At 36.2% G+C, this 18,914-nt stretch overlaps 4 protein-coding genes across 7 annotated transcripts; 2 read left to right on the top strand and 2 right to left on the bottom strand.

Moving 5' to 3' along the window:
* Nucleotides 1–329: 329 nt before the first annotated feature.
* On the bottom strand, nucleotides 330–1,586 carry LOC106107075. The gene is made up of 4 exons (XM_013287777.1): nucleotides 1,448–1,586; nucleotides 1,143–1,257; nucleotides 717–879; nucleotides 330–546 (listed from the first exon to the last, which is right to left on the bottom strand). The coding sequence occupies exons 1-4, from the start codon at nucleotides 1,498–1,500 to the stop codon at nucleotides 356–358; spliced, it is 522 nt and encodes a 173-aa protein (XP_013143231.1). The 5' UTR covers nucleotides 1,501–1,586; the 3' UTR covers nucleotides 330–355.
* Nucleotides 1,587–2,301: 715 nt separating this feature from the next.
* LOC106107404 (nuclear pore complex protein Nup85) lies at nucleotides 2,302–8,052 on the bottom strand. The gene is made up of 9 exons (XM_013288249.1): nucleotides 7,885–8,052; nucleotides 7,120–7,809; nucleotides 6,876–6,998; nucleotides 6,176–6,391; nucleotides 5,667–5,776; nucleotides 4,609–4,841; nucleotides 3,926–4,144; nucleotides 3,324–3,423; nucleotides 2,302–3,244 (listed from the first exon to the last, which is right to left on the bottom strand). Exons 1-9 carry the CDS (start codon nucleotides 7,957–7,959, stop codon nucleotides 3,043–3,045), a joined length of 1,968 nt encoding a protein of 655 aa, XP_013143703.1. The 5' UTR covers nucleotides 7,960–8,052; the 3' UTR covers nucleotides 2,302–3,042.
* Nucleotides 8,053–9,017: 965 nt separating this feature from the next.
* LOC106107005 (gastrula zinc finger protein XlCGF8.2DB-like) lies at nucleotides 9,018–10,368 on the top strand. Of its 2 annotated transcripts, XR_001225833.1 has the most exons (4): nucleotides 9,018–9,460; nucleotides 9,538–9,659; nucleotides 9,933–10,248; nucleotides 10,328–10,368. XR_001225833.1 is itself a non-coding variant. In XM_013287672.1 (3 exons), the coding sequence occupies exons 1-3, from the start codon at nucleotides 9,437–9,439 to the stop codon at nucleotides 10,219–10,221; spliced, it is 435 nt and encodes a 144-aa protein (XP_013143126.1). In that variant the 5' UTR covers nucleotides 9,026–9,436; the 3' UTR covers nucleotides 10,222–10,340. The 2 variants fall into 2 exon arrangements, 1 of the variants encoding a protein (XP_013143126.1); XM_013287672.1 differs by having other exon boundaries at nucleotides 9,026–9,460; nucleotides 9,933–10,340.
* Nucleotides 10,369–12,394: 2,026 nt separating this feature from the next.
* LOC106107046 (transcription factor Adf-1-like) lies at nucleotides 12,395–15,356 on the top strand. Of its 3 annotated transcripts, none has more exons than XM_013287726.1 (4): nucleotides 12,395–12,434; nucleotides 13,297–13,449; nucleotides 13,689–13,839; nucleotides 14,401–15,356. In XM_013287726.1, exons 2-4 carry the CDS (start codon nucleotides 13,317–13,319, stop codon nucleotides 14,780–14,782), a joined length of 666 nt encoding a protein of 221 aa, XP_013143180.1. In that variant the 5' UTR covers nucleotides 12,395–12,434; nucleotides 13,297–13,316; the 3' UTR covers nucleotides 14,783–15,356. The 3 variants fall into 3 exon arrangements, with proteins under 3 accessions (XP_013143180.1, XP_013143182.1, XP_013143181.1); XM_013287728.1 differs by lacking the exon at nucleotides 12,395–12,434 and adding an exon at nucleotides 12,570–12,641; XM_013287727.1 differs by lacking the exon at nucleotides 12,395–12,434 and having other exon boundaries at nucleotides 13,220–13,449.
* The last annotated feature ends 3,558 nt before the right edge of the window (nucleotides 15,357–18,914 follow it).

Here is an 18,914-nt window from a genome sequence, read left to right as displayed (position 1 = left end):
AATACGCCTTCATCTGTGAAAAGAGCCCTGACAGCCTGCTCTGTGAAAATGATCTCTAGGATATTACTGAATTATCAGTTTCAGTTTTATTCATAAGTAATTATAGTTTCATGTCTTAAGATTAAAAATTATCAAGATTATTGTTGGTGAGTTTTATTTTATGCTCCACATCTTGCAATATTTCTCTTTTGATAGTTGATACAGCAAACTGATCTCGACTTAAATCAAGGTAAGTACATCACACACTTTTCGGTATGAGCCTTTCGCTAACACTATCTATTAATCTAAGAGTTACATCTGACGATATTAACCAAAATAATAAACAACGATAAAATATTGTAGGAAAATACATTTTTTATAAATTAATGTCATTGTACATGATACGCATGATTTTGCAATCGTCGCGCACTCGTTTGTCGAAGTCTGCCATAGCGCGCCGGCGTTGGCCCGCGCCCTCCTCCCCCAGCGCGTACTCCCGCGCCGAGCACGCGCAGCAACCCGGGCACGAACAGAACAGGCACGTCTTGCGCACAGAGTCCCATGCACCTGGACAACATTTCCGTTATCCCTTGCCGGGGTATGGAACCAGGAGAAACATTGATCACATTCAGATAATGCTAGGGAAGGTTAAGCAAAAGTAAAACATAAGCAATCGTGAAAATGTAAGTTCGCATCCTGCCCGCCATTATTCGTATTAAAAATTGAGTGCGGCGTACCAATTTTCTTGGCCAGTTTAGCGTACTCCATATAGGGCGTGGGCGCCGTGTCGGCGATCGGCGCCTCGCATATATTCACAATGCTGGGTTTCTTCACTTTTACCTCAGGGATAATTTCACGTGATTTTACCCATTTTTCGCATGGTTTCATTGGATGTATTTTCTGCAAAATGTATCCAATTAGTAAAATGGAGTAGTAAATGACATGCCAAATACTGGCACGCGAGAGCTACTGCCGTAATGCGTATACATGCCAGCGAAATGACCCTCCTCGACCCCTCTGTCAACTTGCTTGACGGAGCTAGAAGCGGCTAAATATTGGCATGCCAGTTAGTGTTTCTACATGCCAGTATCAAGTTCGAGAAATTGTACCAGCAACTGGCATGTGTCTTCCTTAGGTGATAACGGCATTTACTGTTTACTTACAATAGGCTTTACTGGCTTCTCCTCCTTTAGCTCTTTTTCGGCCAACACCTCTGCCGAAGTTTTTAGCTCCACGCCCTTCCATGTCCGCCTCCGGTATTTACAGATCGGTCGACAACTACCAGTTATACATTATATTACTATTACTAGTGTTACTGATATAATAAATGGGAAAGTTTATAACTTTGGATGGATGTTTGTCAGAAAGCATCTCCTAAACGGCTGACCGGATCTCCATGAAATTTGACAGACGTATAGCAATCGGAAGAACACAAGGCTTTGATAATATCATTAGAAATATTACTAACTCGCAGGTTTTTGAATTCCCCTTATCCTCTTTCTTTTTTTGACACTCAATCATTTATAATTCATAATTTTTCAAACTGATTATGTAAATTCACTTCCAATACAATTTCATTTTTGACATTAATTAATGTATTTGTGTAGTTGTCAATGACAATTCTCAATTCTCAATTGAGAATTGTCATTGACAACTACACAATCTATAAACGGGGAGGCTACGAAATGTGATATTTGGTGCCGATTTGATTTACGCCATTACAATAACCTATCCATCCTAGAGAGATGTGCAAGTGATGGATGGATTGCGTGAAAGGTGACATGATCAAGGGAGTGATGACTGAAATGACGTATGATAGAGGTTTTTTGAAGGCAAAAACCTGTTGCGCCGACCCTACGGGAGTAAGATATGTAGGAAGATGATGACCAAGGAGAGTATTCGTAAATATTTTGAACCGTACACCACTTTTCATTCACACCGCCTGAATTTCTAGTATTTCGCAATGTTGATAGTCTCGCGGAACTTCCTCACCTGCACAGCCATCTTGTAGAATGGTCTGTACGACCTTGGAGTCCATCAAGACGCGAGCGTATCTCTTTCTCAAAGGCCGGCTGTGTATCTGCAATTCTCTCTGTTATATGCACAGAGTACTTTGTAACACACTGAAACTGGTTATATGTCAAAAAACATATGCTTCAACCACTTGTTTGCTCCCTTCTGTTGTAAAACGCTTATTCTGATAGAGATGGGAATGGTTTGGATTTGTTGCAGTTTTCAGTTTACAGAGAGTATAGATAATATAAATAAAAATATTATAAATCATATAAATTTTAATAAAAATAAAAAATCAAAAATCATTGTTAGATCATTTTAATAACGCATTTATGCTAATTTTTCGAAGTTGTTACAAAATATTTTATTTTTTTTAAATATACAAGTAGTTATACACAAAGTTAATGACAATTCAAAATGTTTACACAATCATTAATAACAATTGTAACTGATACATCATTAGTCAAAATTGATCAAAATGACAGTGAACTAAGACATAATTTACACACTGGTACATGTTATACAACTATGGGCGTCGCCAGCTGTGGAGGGGCAGGTCGACGGTCAAGGATAGGCTAGTAGTAAAATAACTTTTTAATTCACAAGAGAATGCTTTAATTACAAAATCACAAGTTATTTTGAGTTATCGCCAAATCTAGAGATTGTAGGAACCTTAATATCTTGAATTTTTTCGCAATTTTAGTAGATAGTGGGGGTAACTGGTTACACTACCCCCTTACCTGGAGACGCCCAGTACCACACATTATTATTAGGGCCTGTCCCACAACTGGCTGATAGAGGCTCAGATAGCTTAAAAATCACGTCAGATAAGGGAACAAAATCCGATATTTCCATCACATGTTTTACATGTTAGATTGTTATCAGACTATTTACAATTATGTGGGACAGGCCTGTAAGCTCTAAAAACTTCCTTTTGTGAAGATAAAATTCAAGTATGGATTGTTTGATGTACTTATTGGTTACATCACTGACTCCAACTTCAATGCACTTTATCACAATTATCACTTAGTATGAACACTTCCTATACTTTCATTCTTCAGCACCGTCCATCAGGACAGTCCTGGCCAAGTTCCTGACGCAGGCCAGGCGCAACAGGTCCGCCTTCTCCCCCGTCAGCAGCTTCGTCCTCAGCTCCAGGCAGAGTAAGATCTCGTAAGTCTCTGTGGAGGAGAACACTGGTTCCTCTGACTCCAGCAGCGGCAAAGTGTCCAGCAATAACGTCTCCCAGAAGCTGAAAATTGTTTATTTCAATAAGTTTATTTGTACCTTACATTAATAAAACTTTATGAAATGATAAATGTGTAACTCACTATTCCGGTGCAATTTTGGATGTGATTAAAGAAATTAACAGTTTCGCTGCCTTTTTGAATTCTTTGTTATTATACAATCTGTGGAAATCGCTGTATTTGCCTGAAACAATAAATAAATTACAACCATATGACTCAATGATAGTGGATTTTGTAACTAAACAGATAAATATAGGTTGGTTTTCATAAAAAGTTTGATAACTTAAGTTTTACTCCGTTAAAACATAGGTCAACCTGAAACTATTGAATCACTAGACATTACAAAATAAATTTATACTTAAACATATATCTATACTAATATTACAAAGCGGAAAGATTTGTATTTTTGTATGTATTGAAATAAAGCGAAAACTATTGGGACGATTTTAAAAATTCTTTTACCGTTAGAAAGGTAATTTATCTGTGAGTAACATAGGCTATATTTTTGATTTCACGCTGACGAAGTCGCATCAACAGCTAGTGTTAAAAACTTAAACCTAAAAAAACATTTAAAAAAAAAACTATCAAATGCAAGATCGGTATAAAGGAAAAGTAATAAAAAATACTATATATAACAACACGCATTTGAAAGTTAAGGGACTGCATGATGTGTTGTGTTGTGTTACCTAGCAGCAGCAAGGTGTCGTCCATGAGCAGCGTGGGGCCGGCGCTGAGCAGCATGTCTGCGGCGGGCAGCGGCGCGCCCCCGCAGTAGGCCCGCAGCGCCGCGTGCGCCGCGCCCGCGCACTGCGCCGCGCCGCGCCCGCGCCCCGCCCACGCCAGCGCCGCGCCCACGCGCCCCGCCCGCCGCGCGCGCGCGCTCATGCACGCGCACACCGTCTGCACTGCGCATCGCACACACAACTACAGGGTCACTAATAATGATAAAAAAACTCTCTATTGGACAAAAAACCCTTTTACAAAATTCATTGGGGGCTGTCTCCTGACATAATTGTAACAACTGTGTTTCCGAAGGCAAGACCTACTCTTATTATATATCAATTATCGAGCAAGCGGCCACCCGACTACGCCAAAAAGGCGAAGCGACCGCTGCCCAGAGACATCAGAAATAGCATAGACGGAGGAGGCGACGCACATAAAGTGGATATTTCCCCTTCCTGGGCGTCTCCACCGTCAAATCCACGTCCCCTTCCCATCTTGGGTAAAATTAGGTACTTCGTATTTAATATTGAATTGTGGACATTTTACAGCAATGTCCACTACTCCGTTACGATGTTTAGGGGTAAACAGTGAAGAAAGTACACAAATTTTATTTCATTAAGGTAACAGGCGATAAATAGTTACTTACCGACATCGAGGAGGTCGTACTTCTTGGCTTCAGCGATGACGCGCATCGCCTTCTCGTCGGTGTGCAGCGGCAGGCGCTCCAGCAGCAGCGCGGCGCGGCGCGGGCCCTCGGGCGCGCTGGCCGCCAGGTACGACAGCCCCGCGCCCCACGCGCCGCGCGCGCCGCACGCGCCGCCCCCCAGCACCAGCGACCCGTACTCCAGCACCAGGCTGTCGCGCACGCGCTTGCGCATACTGACATAAGATAAACCTTCATTCCCTGACATTTTATTACAAAGATTTAACTCTAACATGTGATATTTACAAAAAAAAAATAGTGGAATTCAAAAAAACACTATGTATATAAGTTATTTTTAGCTTCCAGCTTTGTCAGGTTATCCTTCGATACAGGCCTTCCCTAGATTCATGCTGACACATTCAACATCAAATATAACTCGCTTGAGGAAGGCTTCATAAGTGTTATTTTAAATTCTTACAATTCTTTTTTAATTGGTCTTATAATATTTTTCTTTTATTTCATTGTAATTTCGCATGCTATTATGTACACCACATAACACATTGTAAAAATATTGTAAATACTAGCTGGAGCTCGCGACTTCGTCCGCGTGGAATTAAAAAAAATAGTAAAAAATACAGCCTGTGACATAAGCTTTCAAATGGTGTAAAAAATGTATAAATTGATTTGATTAGATTGGAACTACTTTATTAAGTTTATGTCACTTAATTTTACTTAAACTTAACAAATGAAATTTATTTGCACAAGGTAATTTAATAAATAAAACATAATAAAATAGCTTTTAACTGCGATTCCATCCGTGAGACTTATTGTCAAATTACAGACTGTAGCAAATTTCATCAAGATTTGTTTTATTATCGTTTCTTATATTTTTTCTTATATCGCTAGGGATTGGAACAAGTTCCCGGAGTCTGTTTCTCTGTCCAAATGTGACGTAGGGGCCTTCAAAAGAAGAGTAAGCTATCTACTAAACTAGTGTTGTACCATCTTCTTTGTGGTCAAGCACTACCTTAACGAAGATAAAAAAGATTCCTAGTACTTACTCAGTCTGGTGTTCATCCAACACTTGCAGCTTGCCGCAGTGGTACAGCATATCGGTCAAATGTGTTGCAAACCAGCCGTTATCTGACATTTGTTGTATTTCACTGATCACCTATAATTTAAAAACAAAACATCAGCTATTTCTTCCCTACACCTCTCGGAAGGAGAGCTGCCCCCATAGACAACTTTCGATTAGTGATGTTCCTTGTAGAATCAACAAAATGTGTCAAAAAGTACCAAAATGTATATGTGACAAGCATGTGACTTAGCAAATTATATTGTCACTTTCATACATTTTTGACTTTTCGGTCATGTTGAATCGAATGTTACTTTGTCTAAGGTGGTTACTAATCTTAGTAAATAGAATAGGTTCTAAGTGAGTATCTAGACACAGCACTGAGTTTACAAATACTGACCACTCAGCTGGGTAGTCTACTAAACATTACAGATGTAATAAAAAAAAACATTTTGTTCCCACTTCATGCCTGTCTTCTGTGTCTTCGGAAGTTACCTGATGCAGGTCACCTTCGAGCAGAGCGCGTATGACGGTGTCGAGGTGGGAGTGCGCGTGCGCAGCGCCGAGCCCCGCGCAGGCCGCCGCCGCGTCCGCCAGCTCGCGCTTGCGGGCCCACGGCCGAGTGAACAGCACATACCCGCCCAGCAGGTAGAACCACGATGGATATTTCGAGCAGATAGATTCAAACGCTGTGTACTCCCCAATCAGTATCTGGTATAGATAATATTTCTTTGTTTTATTTTATACTAACTTTTGTCTGCAACTTCATGCGTGCAGAATTAAAAAAAACTATAGGAAGCATATGAATTCTTCCAGACTTCTAAATTTATGCTATATTTCATTGAGATTCATAAAGCCATCCCAGGCTTACCTTCTAACATCCATCCATCCATCTAAACCAGTGATTCTCAACCATTGTGCCGCAGCACTTTTCAAAAGTGTGCCGCCAAATTTTTCATATATTTGTCATAAACTAGTTAGATAGTGTGTTGTAGTAAGTAAATAATTTTTATCTTTTTCTTTGTGTGCTACCAAATTTTGAAATCGTTAAATATGTGCCGCAACAAAAAAAAGGTTGAGAATCACTGATTTAAACTTTTGCAAGTAAATTTGATTTTCAAAACAGGATGAAGATTCATGTAATCTATGATTTGTTTTAAAATAAATATAAATAAAGTATTTTTATTGTACTTACTCTCATAATAAGTTGTAAATGAGGCTGTGAGCTCAAAGACTGACTGTTCAGAATGGCCCTGCACTCCGCCTGCCAGTGCTTCCACACTATTGTAAACTCCCCACTTGATATGCCACCATAAATCTGAAAATGTATAAAAACATACTTAAACATGCTTTATTAAAACAAACTTTATTTTAAATTCTTCTGCCAAGTATTAAACATTACACAGAACAAATTGAACAAATTATTTATTTCAACTTACATTATAGACAGGCATAGTGCGCAGAGAATTAGCAACAAGCTTGAATTCAGCTGACTCAGAAGCAGAATGCAGTCGTAGAAGATCTCTGGCATCATCAATTCTTCCTTGAATAATCAAACTAACAACAGTATCCCAATATTCTGGATGGTCTTCTGAACCTCGCTCCCTAGCCTCCAGCAACTGTGCCGCGGTCTGATCGTGGCTTGGGAAGTGACAACAAACCCATTCTAACAAAAATGGCAAGACCACATCACCAGGAATGTTTTTTATAAACAATATCTCGCAGAGATGCCATATACATTCTATTGAGTAAAAAATCGTTGCGTAGGAATTTAAACTGTTCTTTTCTAAAGCGTCAGACTCTTCCTCTGCGGCTTCTTGCAGATTCTCGATGACTGACCGTACGATCGATCTATATTGGCGGGAAATTTTCCAAAATTCCACCTGATTGTCCGAATTTGTGTTCTCCGCAACTTTTTGCAATGTAAGAAATACACCGTTTGAATCACTTATAAGCTTTCTTAGTATGGGAATGAAAAGAAGAATTTCTTGTCTCACTTTCAAGATTTTGTTATCACTTATATTGCCTTGGTTTTTACTAACAGTTTGACTTCGTGGATAAATTGTGAAAGTATTTCCACGCCTCCATGCACATGCGACGTGCTTTTCGAAACATTTGTTTGGTAAAACCTGCAAAACAAAGTAATTTAATCAAAAACATACATAACCTTAATTTTTAAGTAGTTGATAGCGTTAAATTCTTACAAAAGTTTTCACTCGATCGCTACGTTTTGAATGTTTTTCCATCAGGCCCTTTGATGAGAAGCCTGAAATGTTCATGTTATAGTTGAGATTAATAGAAATTACAATAAACTTTTCAAAGGCAAAAGCAATAACCGTTCGTAAAATTAAATCAGTTTTTTTTTTAAACAAATTGACGTATGTTTTGTTGTTGCCAAGTCATTACACTTAAAAAAAAATGTTGCTGATTTAAAGACCTCACAAATATTATTTTCTCCTAATAAACTTAATTATTAAGATCCATGAATTTAAGGGTTTTTTCCACTCCCTGTTTTCTAGTATATCTTTTTTAATTCAATACATAATAACTTTTTGAGCTAGTAACACTTGACCGCAAGGATTTTGTGGCACCTTTTTGACATTTACAGGAGGGCGCCTCTGAGCATTTAGGGTTGCCAGCAAGGTATTATGTCTACATTATGGGGAACTTCTTTCCTTTTGAAAATGAAAACGCAAATTGTAAAGTAAATACTTGTAACTTACGATGTAATTGAGAAATGCCCCAGATTTCGTTTTCTGGGGAGAAGGCTCTATAGTTAAAGAAATTTTGTAGCAAACTTTTAGCACTATCTTTAGACAGTTAGGGAAGGAATAGCCTTAACATAATAGAAATTGTCGTAATTAGCGCTTATCTACAGAATAATAGAAACCTTAACGATTATTTGTTGTTTACAAACAACGCACAAGTGGTTTGAACTGTGCGTTTTAAAATTATCAGACAATTCGTTTTTGATACATTACTGAATACACAGTAATTTTCTTACGTAAGTAAATATGTAATTTATGTCACGAAGGCTTCCAGTTGCACAAAGAAGGAAGAAGACTTCCAGTTGGACAAAAAAGGTTACAATTAAGGGTTCGATCATCGCATTTTGAAAAAATTTATGTCAATTACTATATAAAATATTTTGAAATTACAAAAGTGTGGTATATATGAGGGTATCTCCATATAATGTACCGTCCATTCACTAAAAATAAATCAGTCCAGTACCAACCGCCGTTTTATTAACATTACATTGGCCGTTTCAATAACACCCCTACATTACAAAAACTAAACGTATTATACATGCGTCCGCTCGGGAGTTAGGCAATTTCGTGAAATAACAAAGGGTAACACATTTTCGTTACAACAGATATAACATGATTCGTATTTTCAAATGGAATTACTGGACCCCCTACTTCTTTGCGATAAAATTATCTCCTACTTTAAAAAAACTCCCTTGCACTACTTTTCAACACTTTCATTACTTTTTTCATGGAATAACATTAACAAACCACGAAACATGCGAAAAGTAAAGACGGGAAGTGAACTGACAAGCTATGTCACTATTACCCTGAGCTTAAATGTCATTTATTTTTTACTTCAAGTGGAATAAAAAATAATAACATCGTTGCGATGTCCTGTTTTAGATTATACGATTTTATCTATATTTATTTATTATGTGAAATAAATCTAACAAGTGATTGTTTTGATAGACAAGATTCATATTCATGATTTAAACAGGATACGTAGAGTATGAAGCCTCGAGACTTACTGGAAGTGAGTTCCTAATGTGACTTAGCTCATTTTCTTGTATTTCACTATAATTGATTTCTCTAAAAGTAACAATTTTGCAGATGACTATGGCTGTGGTAAAGTTAGATCGGATTAAAATAATTGCATGCAAAAAATGCAATAAAGGCTTTACAAAACGAAAAGATTATAAACTTCATAAAATGAAGCACGATTTGAAAAGCATGTAAGTATATGTTTATAATATTTTAAAGTATTGAGTCAGTCTCTTTTACTTATGTTAACATGGTAATAGAAAAGGTAAACTCAAAACTACTGGACCCATTTTGTAAATTCTTTCACCATTAGAAACCTACATTGTCATAGACTAACGTACTTAAATGTAACATACTATAGGTAATACTGGATATTTTTAATTTCGAAGTCAAGCAAAAGCTAGTACCCCAATAAAAAACCATATTTGTTCAAGTGGCCACCTTAACTTTCATTGGTTTTCCAGGCCTGAAGAGAGAATCGAAAAATATAGGAGCTTCTATGGCAGAAATCCTAGTTATGAAAAGAAATTCCAATGTGACCATTGTCATCTAAGATTTGTCTCAAAGGACAGTGTCAAACTCCATTCCGTTTTACATTATCCTTTCCCGAACATCTGCGATTGTGGTGTAGGTTTCTATAAGAAAAAAGATCTGGAATCTCACATGAAAATGGTTCATAACAAAGAAATTAAAAAACATATAGAGAAAATTACTGATGGTGTGAAAAAGAAATTTAAATCAGAAAGTGACTGATATTTGTTTTACCACAAAATAATTCAGGTTTTGTAGATAAGCATTTGAAATTATTTCTGCAGTCATTGTTTATTTTATTTCAACAAAAGTTCTTTACAAATTTTAGGGCCTGTCCCACCAAATTGTAAATCGTCTGATAACAATCTATGTAAAATATGTGATGGAAATATCAGATTTTGTTACCTTATCTGAGAGTGACGTCATTTTCAATCTATCTGAGCCTCTATCAGCCAGTGGTACAACAGGCTCTGAATTTAACAAAAGACATTTGGAGTAAAGTGAGGCTGTGTGAAGTAGGTACTGTGACTAGACTTTCATATTTGTGACATTTTAGGCAACAAAAAAGTGTGTGTTTACGCCTTATTATAATAATATAGGTTATCTTTTAATAAGTTCAAGTAAAAGAAATATATTTTAATAATCATGTCTATTATGTTTTATATTAATTTATTAACATGTTTTCTGTACAATATATTTTATATAAAAATAACACTGGCTGTGTAATGCCATAATGAAGGTCGTTTTTTAATATATGAATTGTAAAATGTTATATATAAAACATCCTTTTTTATATATTTTTTTTAGAATCCACATCTACAGACTCTTGGTCCACACTCTTTTTTGCACAGTTTGTCTTTTGTTCTTTTCTTTTTTTTTATATATATCTTAGTACAGTTTTAGTTACAAGCATTGCACACTCCAGTTTTATTAATTTACTATAACTTTGTACAACCAAATACAAAAATAGTCATAAATGAGAACTCTATATTTTTTATTACAGTTTAAATTTGAAATGAATTATTTTAATATTTTAATTATTGACTGATAGTTGTAGTAAAACATTAAAATATTATATGAAACTAATAAGACTTTTATTTAAGTTTTTTTGTAATTCCAATTTACAGTAAACTTGGAAATAGCGCCATCTGTCTAACGTTTGACGACACAGTAACAGGCTATCCAGAAACACATGTTGAGTTTGCTTGTAAGGCCTGCTACACACCAATTTAACTGAACATTTGAAGTATTTGACGCTGTCATAACATAGTCATGTTTATAGCGAGTTTTGAGATGGTTCACATTTACAACTGAATACGTTAGGTGGCGCTATTATTGAATTAAAAATATCGGACCTCCAAAAACAGTAACTACTCTAGCTAAGTTAGTATTTGGTGAAGTAAATATTCGTAAGTTCTGCTTACTCCTTTTTATTTAAAGAACTGTTACATACCTAATATCATATAATAGTAAAAAAATATGGAAAAACGGTCCAACAGTATATAAGTCTAGTAAATTGAACGATAATTTCGACAAAATTTAGGTAACATTTTTACTAAAACTAGTACCATGCTTATGCCATGATTTTTATCTTGCTTTCTATTACTTAAAAAGTCTTTGGTTAACATCGTTACCATATAGATTAACAACCTACACATCGCATAATACAATTACGATATTAATCTCATTCTAATACCTATATGCAAAGCTATACGTAGGTACAGTCGTGGTGAATAGCGGTGTGCTACTTAATGAATGACACACATGTAAACGATTTGTAGAACATAAAAGGTTAATTGTCAGCTAATGTAATAATATCGTATTCAATATTAGGCATTAGTAATTTGTATTAGTAGTACAATTCAGGTAACACACAGTTGCTAACAACGATAGCACACTAATTGTATGCCTACGTTTACTTCTGTTGCGGAAAGCAAGGTAATTTTTACTTCGAGCTACACGATGAGGGCGTATGGATAGAAAGATAGTGAGAAGCTGATCATGAACTCAAAATAAATGTGTTTCAAGCATATGTAAGTGTTTTGTAAATGTACGTTTATAAGTTCCGTTCTTACACAACTGAACTTATTTGATGAGATGGTCTCCAATTGGTTTTCCCATAGTGTCATATATATTTGTGTTTTTTTTTAAACAAATAGTGCCAACTGTAACGAAACTATAACACCGCCAACGTCGGTGATTGTACAAGCACTGCGGCATACGCGTCGCTTTGCCGCGCCGCTCGATACGCGCGTCGCGCACGGCCCGCGCGGCACCAGTGACAGCCCTGCTCGCAACTCACTACCACCCCTACAAAAACATAACCTAATCACTCCTTAATTACAGTTTTTTTATGCTTTCTTTATTACAAACATTTTCTAAGTGCTTTAAAAACATACGGTAGATATTTAAAAAGATAAATCAGCTGTCGCAAGGTAAGATTTTAAACTATTTACGTATATTAAATAGTTATTTTTGTACATAAAACTATTTTGTAAATTATTAATAGTTGAAGTCGATACGAAAATATTTGTAATTATAGTTTGCATTTTTTATTGTTTTAAGTGTACTGTACTTCTAATAGGAATTTGTTACTGTTTAGTTCTTGTTTCGAAGAGGTGTTCATCACTGGGATAACAGAGGTAAATTATGGGAAGCCATATTCGGAGGGATTGAAATCGATCGATGGGGTTACTGGGTTTTGAAATTCATTATTACTAAATGCAACCTTAACATCTAGGACACACGGACTATTCATATATCCAGATCCTACGAATCATTTGCAAATATAAAAAAACTTTAACTTTTGAAAGAACGTGTTTAATAATTTGATACCTAAACGTTGAAATTTCTTTACTAATTATTGACGATTATAAACTATATAATTTGAAAATGCTAATAAATTAGTAACAACACCGACGATAAAATACCACAACGCTTATTTATTTATTTTTAATATTATAAAGTGGCAAATGAGCAAGCAATACGAATTCTTCAAAATGGCGATTGCTGTCCATAGACAATCATAATTACCGATAGGACGCAAAGAAAGAGTACATTGTTATTTAAACAGTACTTTTCTATACTAATATTTATATTATAAAGAGCTTATTTTTGGATTTTTGTATGAATTGAAATAACTCAAACATTACTGGCCCGTTTTCAAAAATCCTTGCACTATTAAAAAGTTATGTTATTACTGAGTCACATAGGCTATGTTTTTTACTTTTTTAATCCCATGGGAACGAAGTCGCGAGCAACAGCTAGTCTCATAGTGCTACCACTTTTGCTTTACAGTTAGTAAAAGATATATAGAAATGAACGAAATAGATTTGATAAAGGAAATCGAGAAGCATCCTATCCTGTACGACAAGTCAATCAGCGGCTTCAACAAGACGAAGCTAAGGGAGGACGCCTGGACTGCCGTACGGGATTCACTCAATGTATCCGGTACAAACTTTTTGATATTTGTTTTAAAAATCAATAATCCCAACTACAGGCCGAATATTGAAACAAAACAACACTTCGCTTTATAAGCGCCGCTGATAATTGTTATACATATAAGTTACGTTATGTTACGACGTTAAGAAACTTTTCTCTCGCATTCAACGTGTTAGGCATTAGGCATACCAAGTCAGGGAAAGTAATTTTGAACCCCCAAGTAAATGAGAATAATGAATTCGTTTCAGAAACCGAGTGCAAGAAGCGATGGCGTTCGCTGCGGGACTCGTTCATAAAGTTACAGCGCACGCACGGCGGCCGCACGCGCTGGTCCTACCACCACGCCATGCGCTTCTTGCTGCCGCACATCGAGGCACGGTGCGACACCGACGTGCTCAGGTATCTCTATACACTGTACACTTCACACCGCACACTTCACACTGCACACTACACACTGTACACTTCACATTTCACACTGCACACTGCATACTTCACACTTGACACTACACACTTCACACTGCAAGCTCAATACGAACATCAGCCTGTAAACCAAGCCTGTTACAAACGTTGTTAATTAACTACTAAAAGGTACCTTCAGTACCGTCGTTAGGTTAGGTCGCGGCTGGGACACCGCCCAGAGCTCTAGACAACGAGGAGCGCCTCAGATCTGTTAATTACAGTCTCACGTAACCGTTTTTACTCCCTTTCTAATTCTACTCTAAGGAACATATCTCTAACTATGGCAATTCTTATAATCCTGCTGCAAGGATCCCTTTCTAGTATCTATCATTTTGGAATCCAATCGGTTTTAAAAATAGTAATAGTATTTAAAAAATAATGTTACCAGTAACAAAGTTTTAAAATATAATTAAATACCATTTAAGATGTGAATGCGTTTATTTTCAATGTATTTTTAAAACTTTTGTTGTGTAGATTTAATATTGTCTATAATCTTTATAGGTCAACGAAAAAAGATACCGAAGATTCGGATCCTGAAGAAGAAATAAAGCAACGTAACTCTCTACTGCCTGATATATCCTTCCCTGCAGCTGAAGTGAACGCGAAGTATGATGACGATGAGGATTCCCAGCCGTCTCCTAAGAAACAACGTCTCCTGTCAACTGACGAAGAGGGTTGTCACTGCAACAGAACAGATCCTGACGAGCTGTTTTTACTCAGCTGTTCCTCGACATTGAAAAGATTAAACTCGAAACAGAATGCTGCAGTGAGGTTGAAAATCCAGCAGCTCCTTTACGAGGCTGAGTTTGGAACGCAAATGGATATGCCGTACGTCACTCCGGCGAGTGACTGTGGTTATGATGCTTTGGATGTTCATGAATAAAAAGACCTTATGTGAGGGTAGTTTTATCTGTTTTTATTAGAATTTCCCTTAGTTCAGTGGTCGGTAAACTTATTGTCGAAGAGCCAATTATGATGTCAACAATAAAATGTTCGGGATCCAAATCCGCTTGTTTAGTGAATTTTTAATACACTAAATTTTTCAGTCTTAAAAAGTTTTTATTAATGTGAACAATGTGCTTGCATCATGGAAAGTTTTTGTATGTCATAGCCAAAGAGCTATTGAAGGAGCCAAAGAGCCATACGACTCTAGAGCCGAAGTTTGCCGACCACTGTCCTAGTTTAAACAGCTGGACCGATTTTGGTTAATGCATAGATCCCATGGCTAGTGATCTAGTCGAGTATTGAGTTATTAGTAGCTAAAATTCTCCTATTAAACTGAATTACTAGTCTAGTGTGAACTAGCCCTAAGAAAGTATTCATATAAGTCAGTCTTGTTTTTTTTTTCCTACTTTCTTATTTTTAAATAAATGTATTTCGATGTATCGTGTTTGTGTAACATTTTAATTAAGTAATTATTATTAATTAGAAGTTTTTGTAAGTTATATGCAGCCATTGGTAAGACTTTGTGAAACAAAATGTTGAATTGAGTTAATATTTTTAAGTTAATGTTTAATTGTTAAGTTAGGACAACTTGTGCAATGACTGTTTTTTCGTTTATAAACAAAGTAACATACAATTTTTCACCCCATTTGATGTTTTATTAATCATCCCTTGTGAATTTACACTTTAAAACAAAACTTAAGTTATACGACAGTAAGTAAAAGGTAAAAGGTTAGCGTGGTATGGGCATGTTATGAGGAGGAAGAAATCGCATGTTACAAGGAGAACGTTAGTTATGAGTGAGGAAGGGTACACCGATAAAGGGAGTGATGACTGAGATGACGTATGATAGAGTTATGTGGAGGAAAAAACCTGTTGCGCCGACCTTACGGGAGTAGGATAAGCAGAAAGATGATACGACAGTAAGTAAATAACCATCGATTAGATAAATAACTAAGTGAGCATGGTTTACTATTTAATTACCCTTTAATGACTTCTCTAAGAGCCGAGTAACTCGTAATAATTAACCTTGTACTACAACGTCTATTAAACCAATTGAAATGTCTGATCATAAATTAATATTATACGTTGAAATAATAATCACAATCAATGACAACCTACATTGAAACAATCACTATGGAATCTAGTAGTTTAGTACGATATCTTTATTGACTAAATTATTGCACAACTTTTTTTTTTACAATGTAATGTGACAACGAGCAAGCGACCACCTGAATCTACCGAAATGGAAAGCGACCGCTACCCATAAACATCCGCAATTGCAGATGCGTTGCCTACCATTAATTGACGGAGGAGACGCACATAAAGAGGACATATCCCCTTCCTATGCGTCCCCTCCACCGTCAAATCCACTTTTATTTCCCATCCTTTCCTCTTAAGAGAAGGGTGGAAAGAGAAAGGGACTAAAATTAGGCCTCCGGCATCACACTCATCAGACGAAACGCGGAATTACACTTCACGCCTGTTTTCTGTGTGGTCGTGGTATTACACCGGGCGAGCCGGCTAATTCGTGCGAAGATGTTAAAGGGGGATTCTACCACTGTTAAACTGTGTGCGATTGTCGATTGTTTCGCAGCCCATTCAACTGTTTATGCGCACAACTAAAAATCGAGTAGTGTGCACCTCCATATAAGATCAAAGAAATCGAAGCACGACTAAACAGTTGTGCGATAGTTTAGTGTGATAGAAAAGTGTGCGCGTGCTCTTAGAAGCTAATACACTAACAACATAAAATCCAAGTGGAAACCAATTTTGTGCAAAGTGAAATGGATTATATGCAAAAGTTAAACGGTTAGTTTTCGAATTACACTAGATGAAAATACTAACTACCTAGGAAAAGCGCGTTTGTTGAAAACATTTAGATACGTTTGTTTACGTACTTTCTTCAGTACAAATATCTTCGAACATTCTTAAACTTCTAGAAAACGAAAGATCGCATTTGCTAGTTAATGTTCAAAACTAACGGCCATGTATTGAAACGACATTTTAATATGTTACAGTATATATAGAGCCACGTTTAAACTCCAAATTCCATTAAAAGGTCAAATTACATGATTGAAGCTAAGAAACTTTTGAGATTCGTTTCAGTATACCGTCGTATGGCTTTCTTAATGTGTCTTGTTTCATCTTGTGCCCTTTGGCAGCGATACTTACTGAATGACCGCTCTCTTTACCGGCCATACATAAAGCCATGTGCGTCAACTATGGCCGTGGCCCTTATTGACTTAAGCAATTAAGGCGCTATTCATTAAAATTGTTTAAACTGGTTTATATTTAACTTGTTATTTTCTATAATTTGGCCGAACTCCAGATGAATTGTTTATGAATAAACGCCACGTATGGAAAACTTTGGTGACGTAAATGGTAATGAACGCCTGCCAAAATAGATAAAATTTTACACAAACCAAATTTAAAGTTAAGGAGAAGTACATTGCGTAACTTTATGATTTATCCAGTGATCACACATGTATTCAGAAAATGACAGGTGTTTCCCGTTGGGCCGTTCGACCTACTTTTTTCTATTCGGTCGATTGACTACGATGGATTCAATCGGACTAGTGGGAAAAAATCCCATTGGATCTATCGGTCCATTCTGAAACAGCTTGTTCCGTTTAACTAACTAAATTTACCTTACCAGTATCACGATTTTTTTCCGTTTTGGTAACGGTAGGGTGCGTATACTTTTCTATTTTCCAGGCCATCTATTACTATTATTATTAAGTAAAGTGTTACTGTTGTGTAGTAATACTATTGTGGAACATCCAAACATAGTCTTTAACTTGACTTACGATCAAAATCATAGAGCATGTTTATTTTTTTGGTACGTTTATTAATTTGTTATTCATCAAATTGTTTAAGATATTTTTATTAATTAAAATATTTATTACAATACTGATTCCTGTAGCCATATCGATGATGAATAAGGAAAACCGGATACGGAAATGTTATCGTTTATGAGTAATGCTACATTTGATGAGACTGGCATAAATAACTCAATACTTTTGTATCGATTTGTGTTCTTTGAACTTAAATCTCTATGATGAATATACGTGTATTTCGTGTTGAAATTACGTGACTTTATCGAGATATACTTGAAAAGTATATTTTTAATGAGGTCGCTATTGTTGTGGTTTAATTGAGTTCATACGAGATAAGAAAAGAGCAATGAAATTCTTAACTTTCATGATACATTTTATTAAACTAATGGTTGCTGCCCACTAGTCATTGTTTTTTGTTTAAAATAGCTTTATACTGTTTTTCTATATGTCAATTTTACCTGTGTAAAACTCGAAGCACCGAGTTATTAATTTACAAATTGTAATTTTAAATATAAATTTTTCTTAGTAGATAGCGCTTCGTTAGATTCGATAATTATCCAACAATGGAATATTTGCAATCGATGTCTGTATTCAATTATGAATCTAAATTAAATATCCTCACCTTACTCAAACAAACGCTAACCTTACACCAAACGAAACGTAGGTAATTTTGTAAATGTTTAGATTTGTATAAAACATAAATGAAATAAGATTAATTGTCCAACAAAATAATATTTATTAAAATTTAACTACGCCATTTGCCACGCATCGTATCGTCGAATATCACATTTGACTTAAGATCTATCTAACATTCATGATTTTATCACAATGTTTTACAAAGCACATAAAAATACACGTCAAAAAATATCATGACTCAGAAAAAAAAACAATTCGCTCGTAAATTCGAAATATTAAAACTATTCCTGTGTATACTCGACCACCTAGAAAACATTCGCATCGGCTTTTGTTTTACTACGTAACAATATAAGTATAAAGTTCATAAAATAATTATTCAACAAACAACACTGAATAGCAATGAGGAACATAAATATTTACGATCTAATTCCCGCTCGACCTGGCCCAGTAGCTCACAGTATTTGCCGGACGTATGGCAACGAAATCTGGAAATGTTCCTTGATCGTCAGTTCTTTGCCATACCTCTCTAACAGTTCTAGCACCACCCCGTTAGTCCACCCGAAGCCGTCTTGCACGGTGTACTCGCCGCCGCTGCCG

Source organism: Papilio polytes, unplaced genomic scaffold, assembly GCF_000836215.1.
Source record: "Papilio polytes unplaced genomic scaffold, Ppol_1.0 DF822067.1, whole genome shotgun sequence".
Taxonomy (NCBI): Eukaryota; Metazoa; Arthropoda; class Insecta; order Lepidoptera; family Papilionidae; genus Papilio; species Papilio polytes.
The sequence above is the reverse complement of the archived record's forward strand: the minus strand, read 5'-3'. Positions and strand labels throughout refer to the sequence as shown.

Excerpts from the sequence above, each read along its gene's own strand:
- LOC106107075 (XM_013287777.1), bottom strand. The coding sequence starts at position 1,500 with ATGATTGAGTGTCAAAAAAAGAAAGAGGATAAGGGGAATTCAAAAACC. Across the intron at positions 1,258-1,447 it reads GGGAATTCAAAAACCTGCGA|TTGTCGACCGATCTGTAAAT; the intron begins GTTAGTAATATT and ends TATAACTGGTAG. Across the intron at positions 547-716 it reads TAAACTGGCCAAGAAAATTG|GTGCATGGGACTCTGTGCGC; the intron begins GTACGCCGCACT and ends AATGTTGTCCAG.
- LOC106107404 (XM_013288249.1), bottom strand. The coding sequence starts at position 7,959 with ATGAACATTTCAGGCTTCTCATCAAAGGGCCTGATGGAAAAACATTCA. Across the intron at positions 5,777-6,175 it reads TCGAAGGTGACCTGCATCAG|GTGATCAGTGAAATACAACA; the intron begins GTAACTTCCGAA and ends TTTAAATTATAG. Across the intron at positions 3,245-3,323 it reads TCCAAAATTGCACCGGAATA|CTTCTGGGAGACGTTATTGC; the intron begins GTGAGTTACACA and ends AACAATTTTCAG.
- LOC106107005 (XM_013287672.1), top strand. The coding sequence starts at position 9,437 with ATGAAGCCTCGAGACTTACTGGAA. Across the intron at positions 9,461-9,537 it reads AGCCTCGAGACTTACTGGAA|ATGACTATGGCTGTGGTAAA; the intron begins GTGAGTTCCTAA and ends ACAATTTTGCAG. Across the intron at positions 9,660-9,932 it reads AAGCACGATTTGAAAAGCAT|GCCTGAAGAGAGAATCGAAA; the intron begins GTAAGTATATGT and ends TTGGTTTTCCAG.
- LOC106107046 (XM_013287726.1), top strand. The coding sequence starts at position 13,317 with ATGAACGAAATAGATTTGATAAAGGAAATCGAGAAGCATCCTATCCTG. Across the intron at positions 13,450-13,688 it reads GGATTCACTCAATGTATCCG|AAACCGAGTGCAAGAAGCGA; the intron begins GTACAAACTTTT and ends AATTCGTTTCAG. Across the intron at positions 13,840-14,400 it reads TGCGACACCGACGTGCTCAG|GTCAACGAAAAAAGATACCG; the intron begins GTATCTCTATAC and ends TAATCTTTATAG.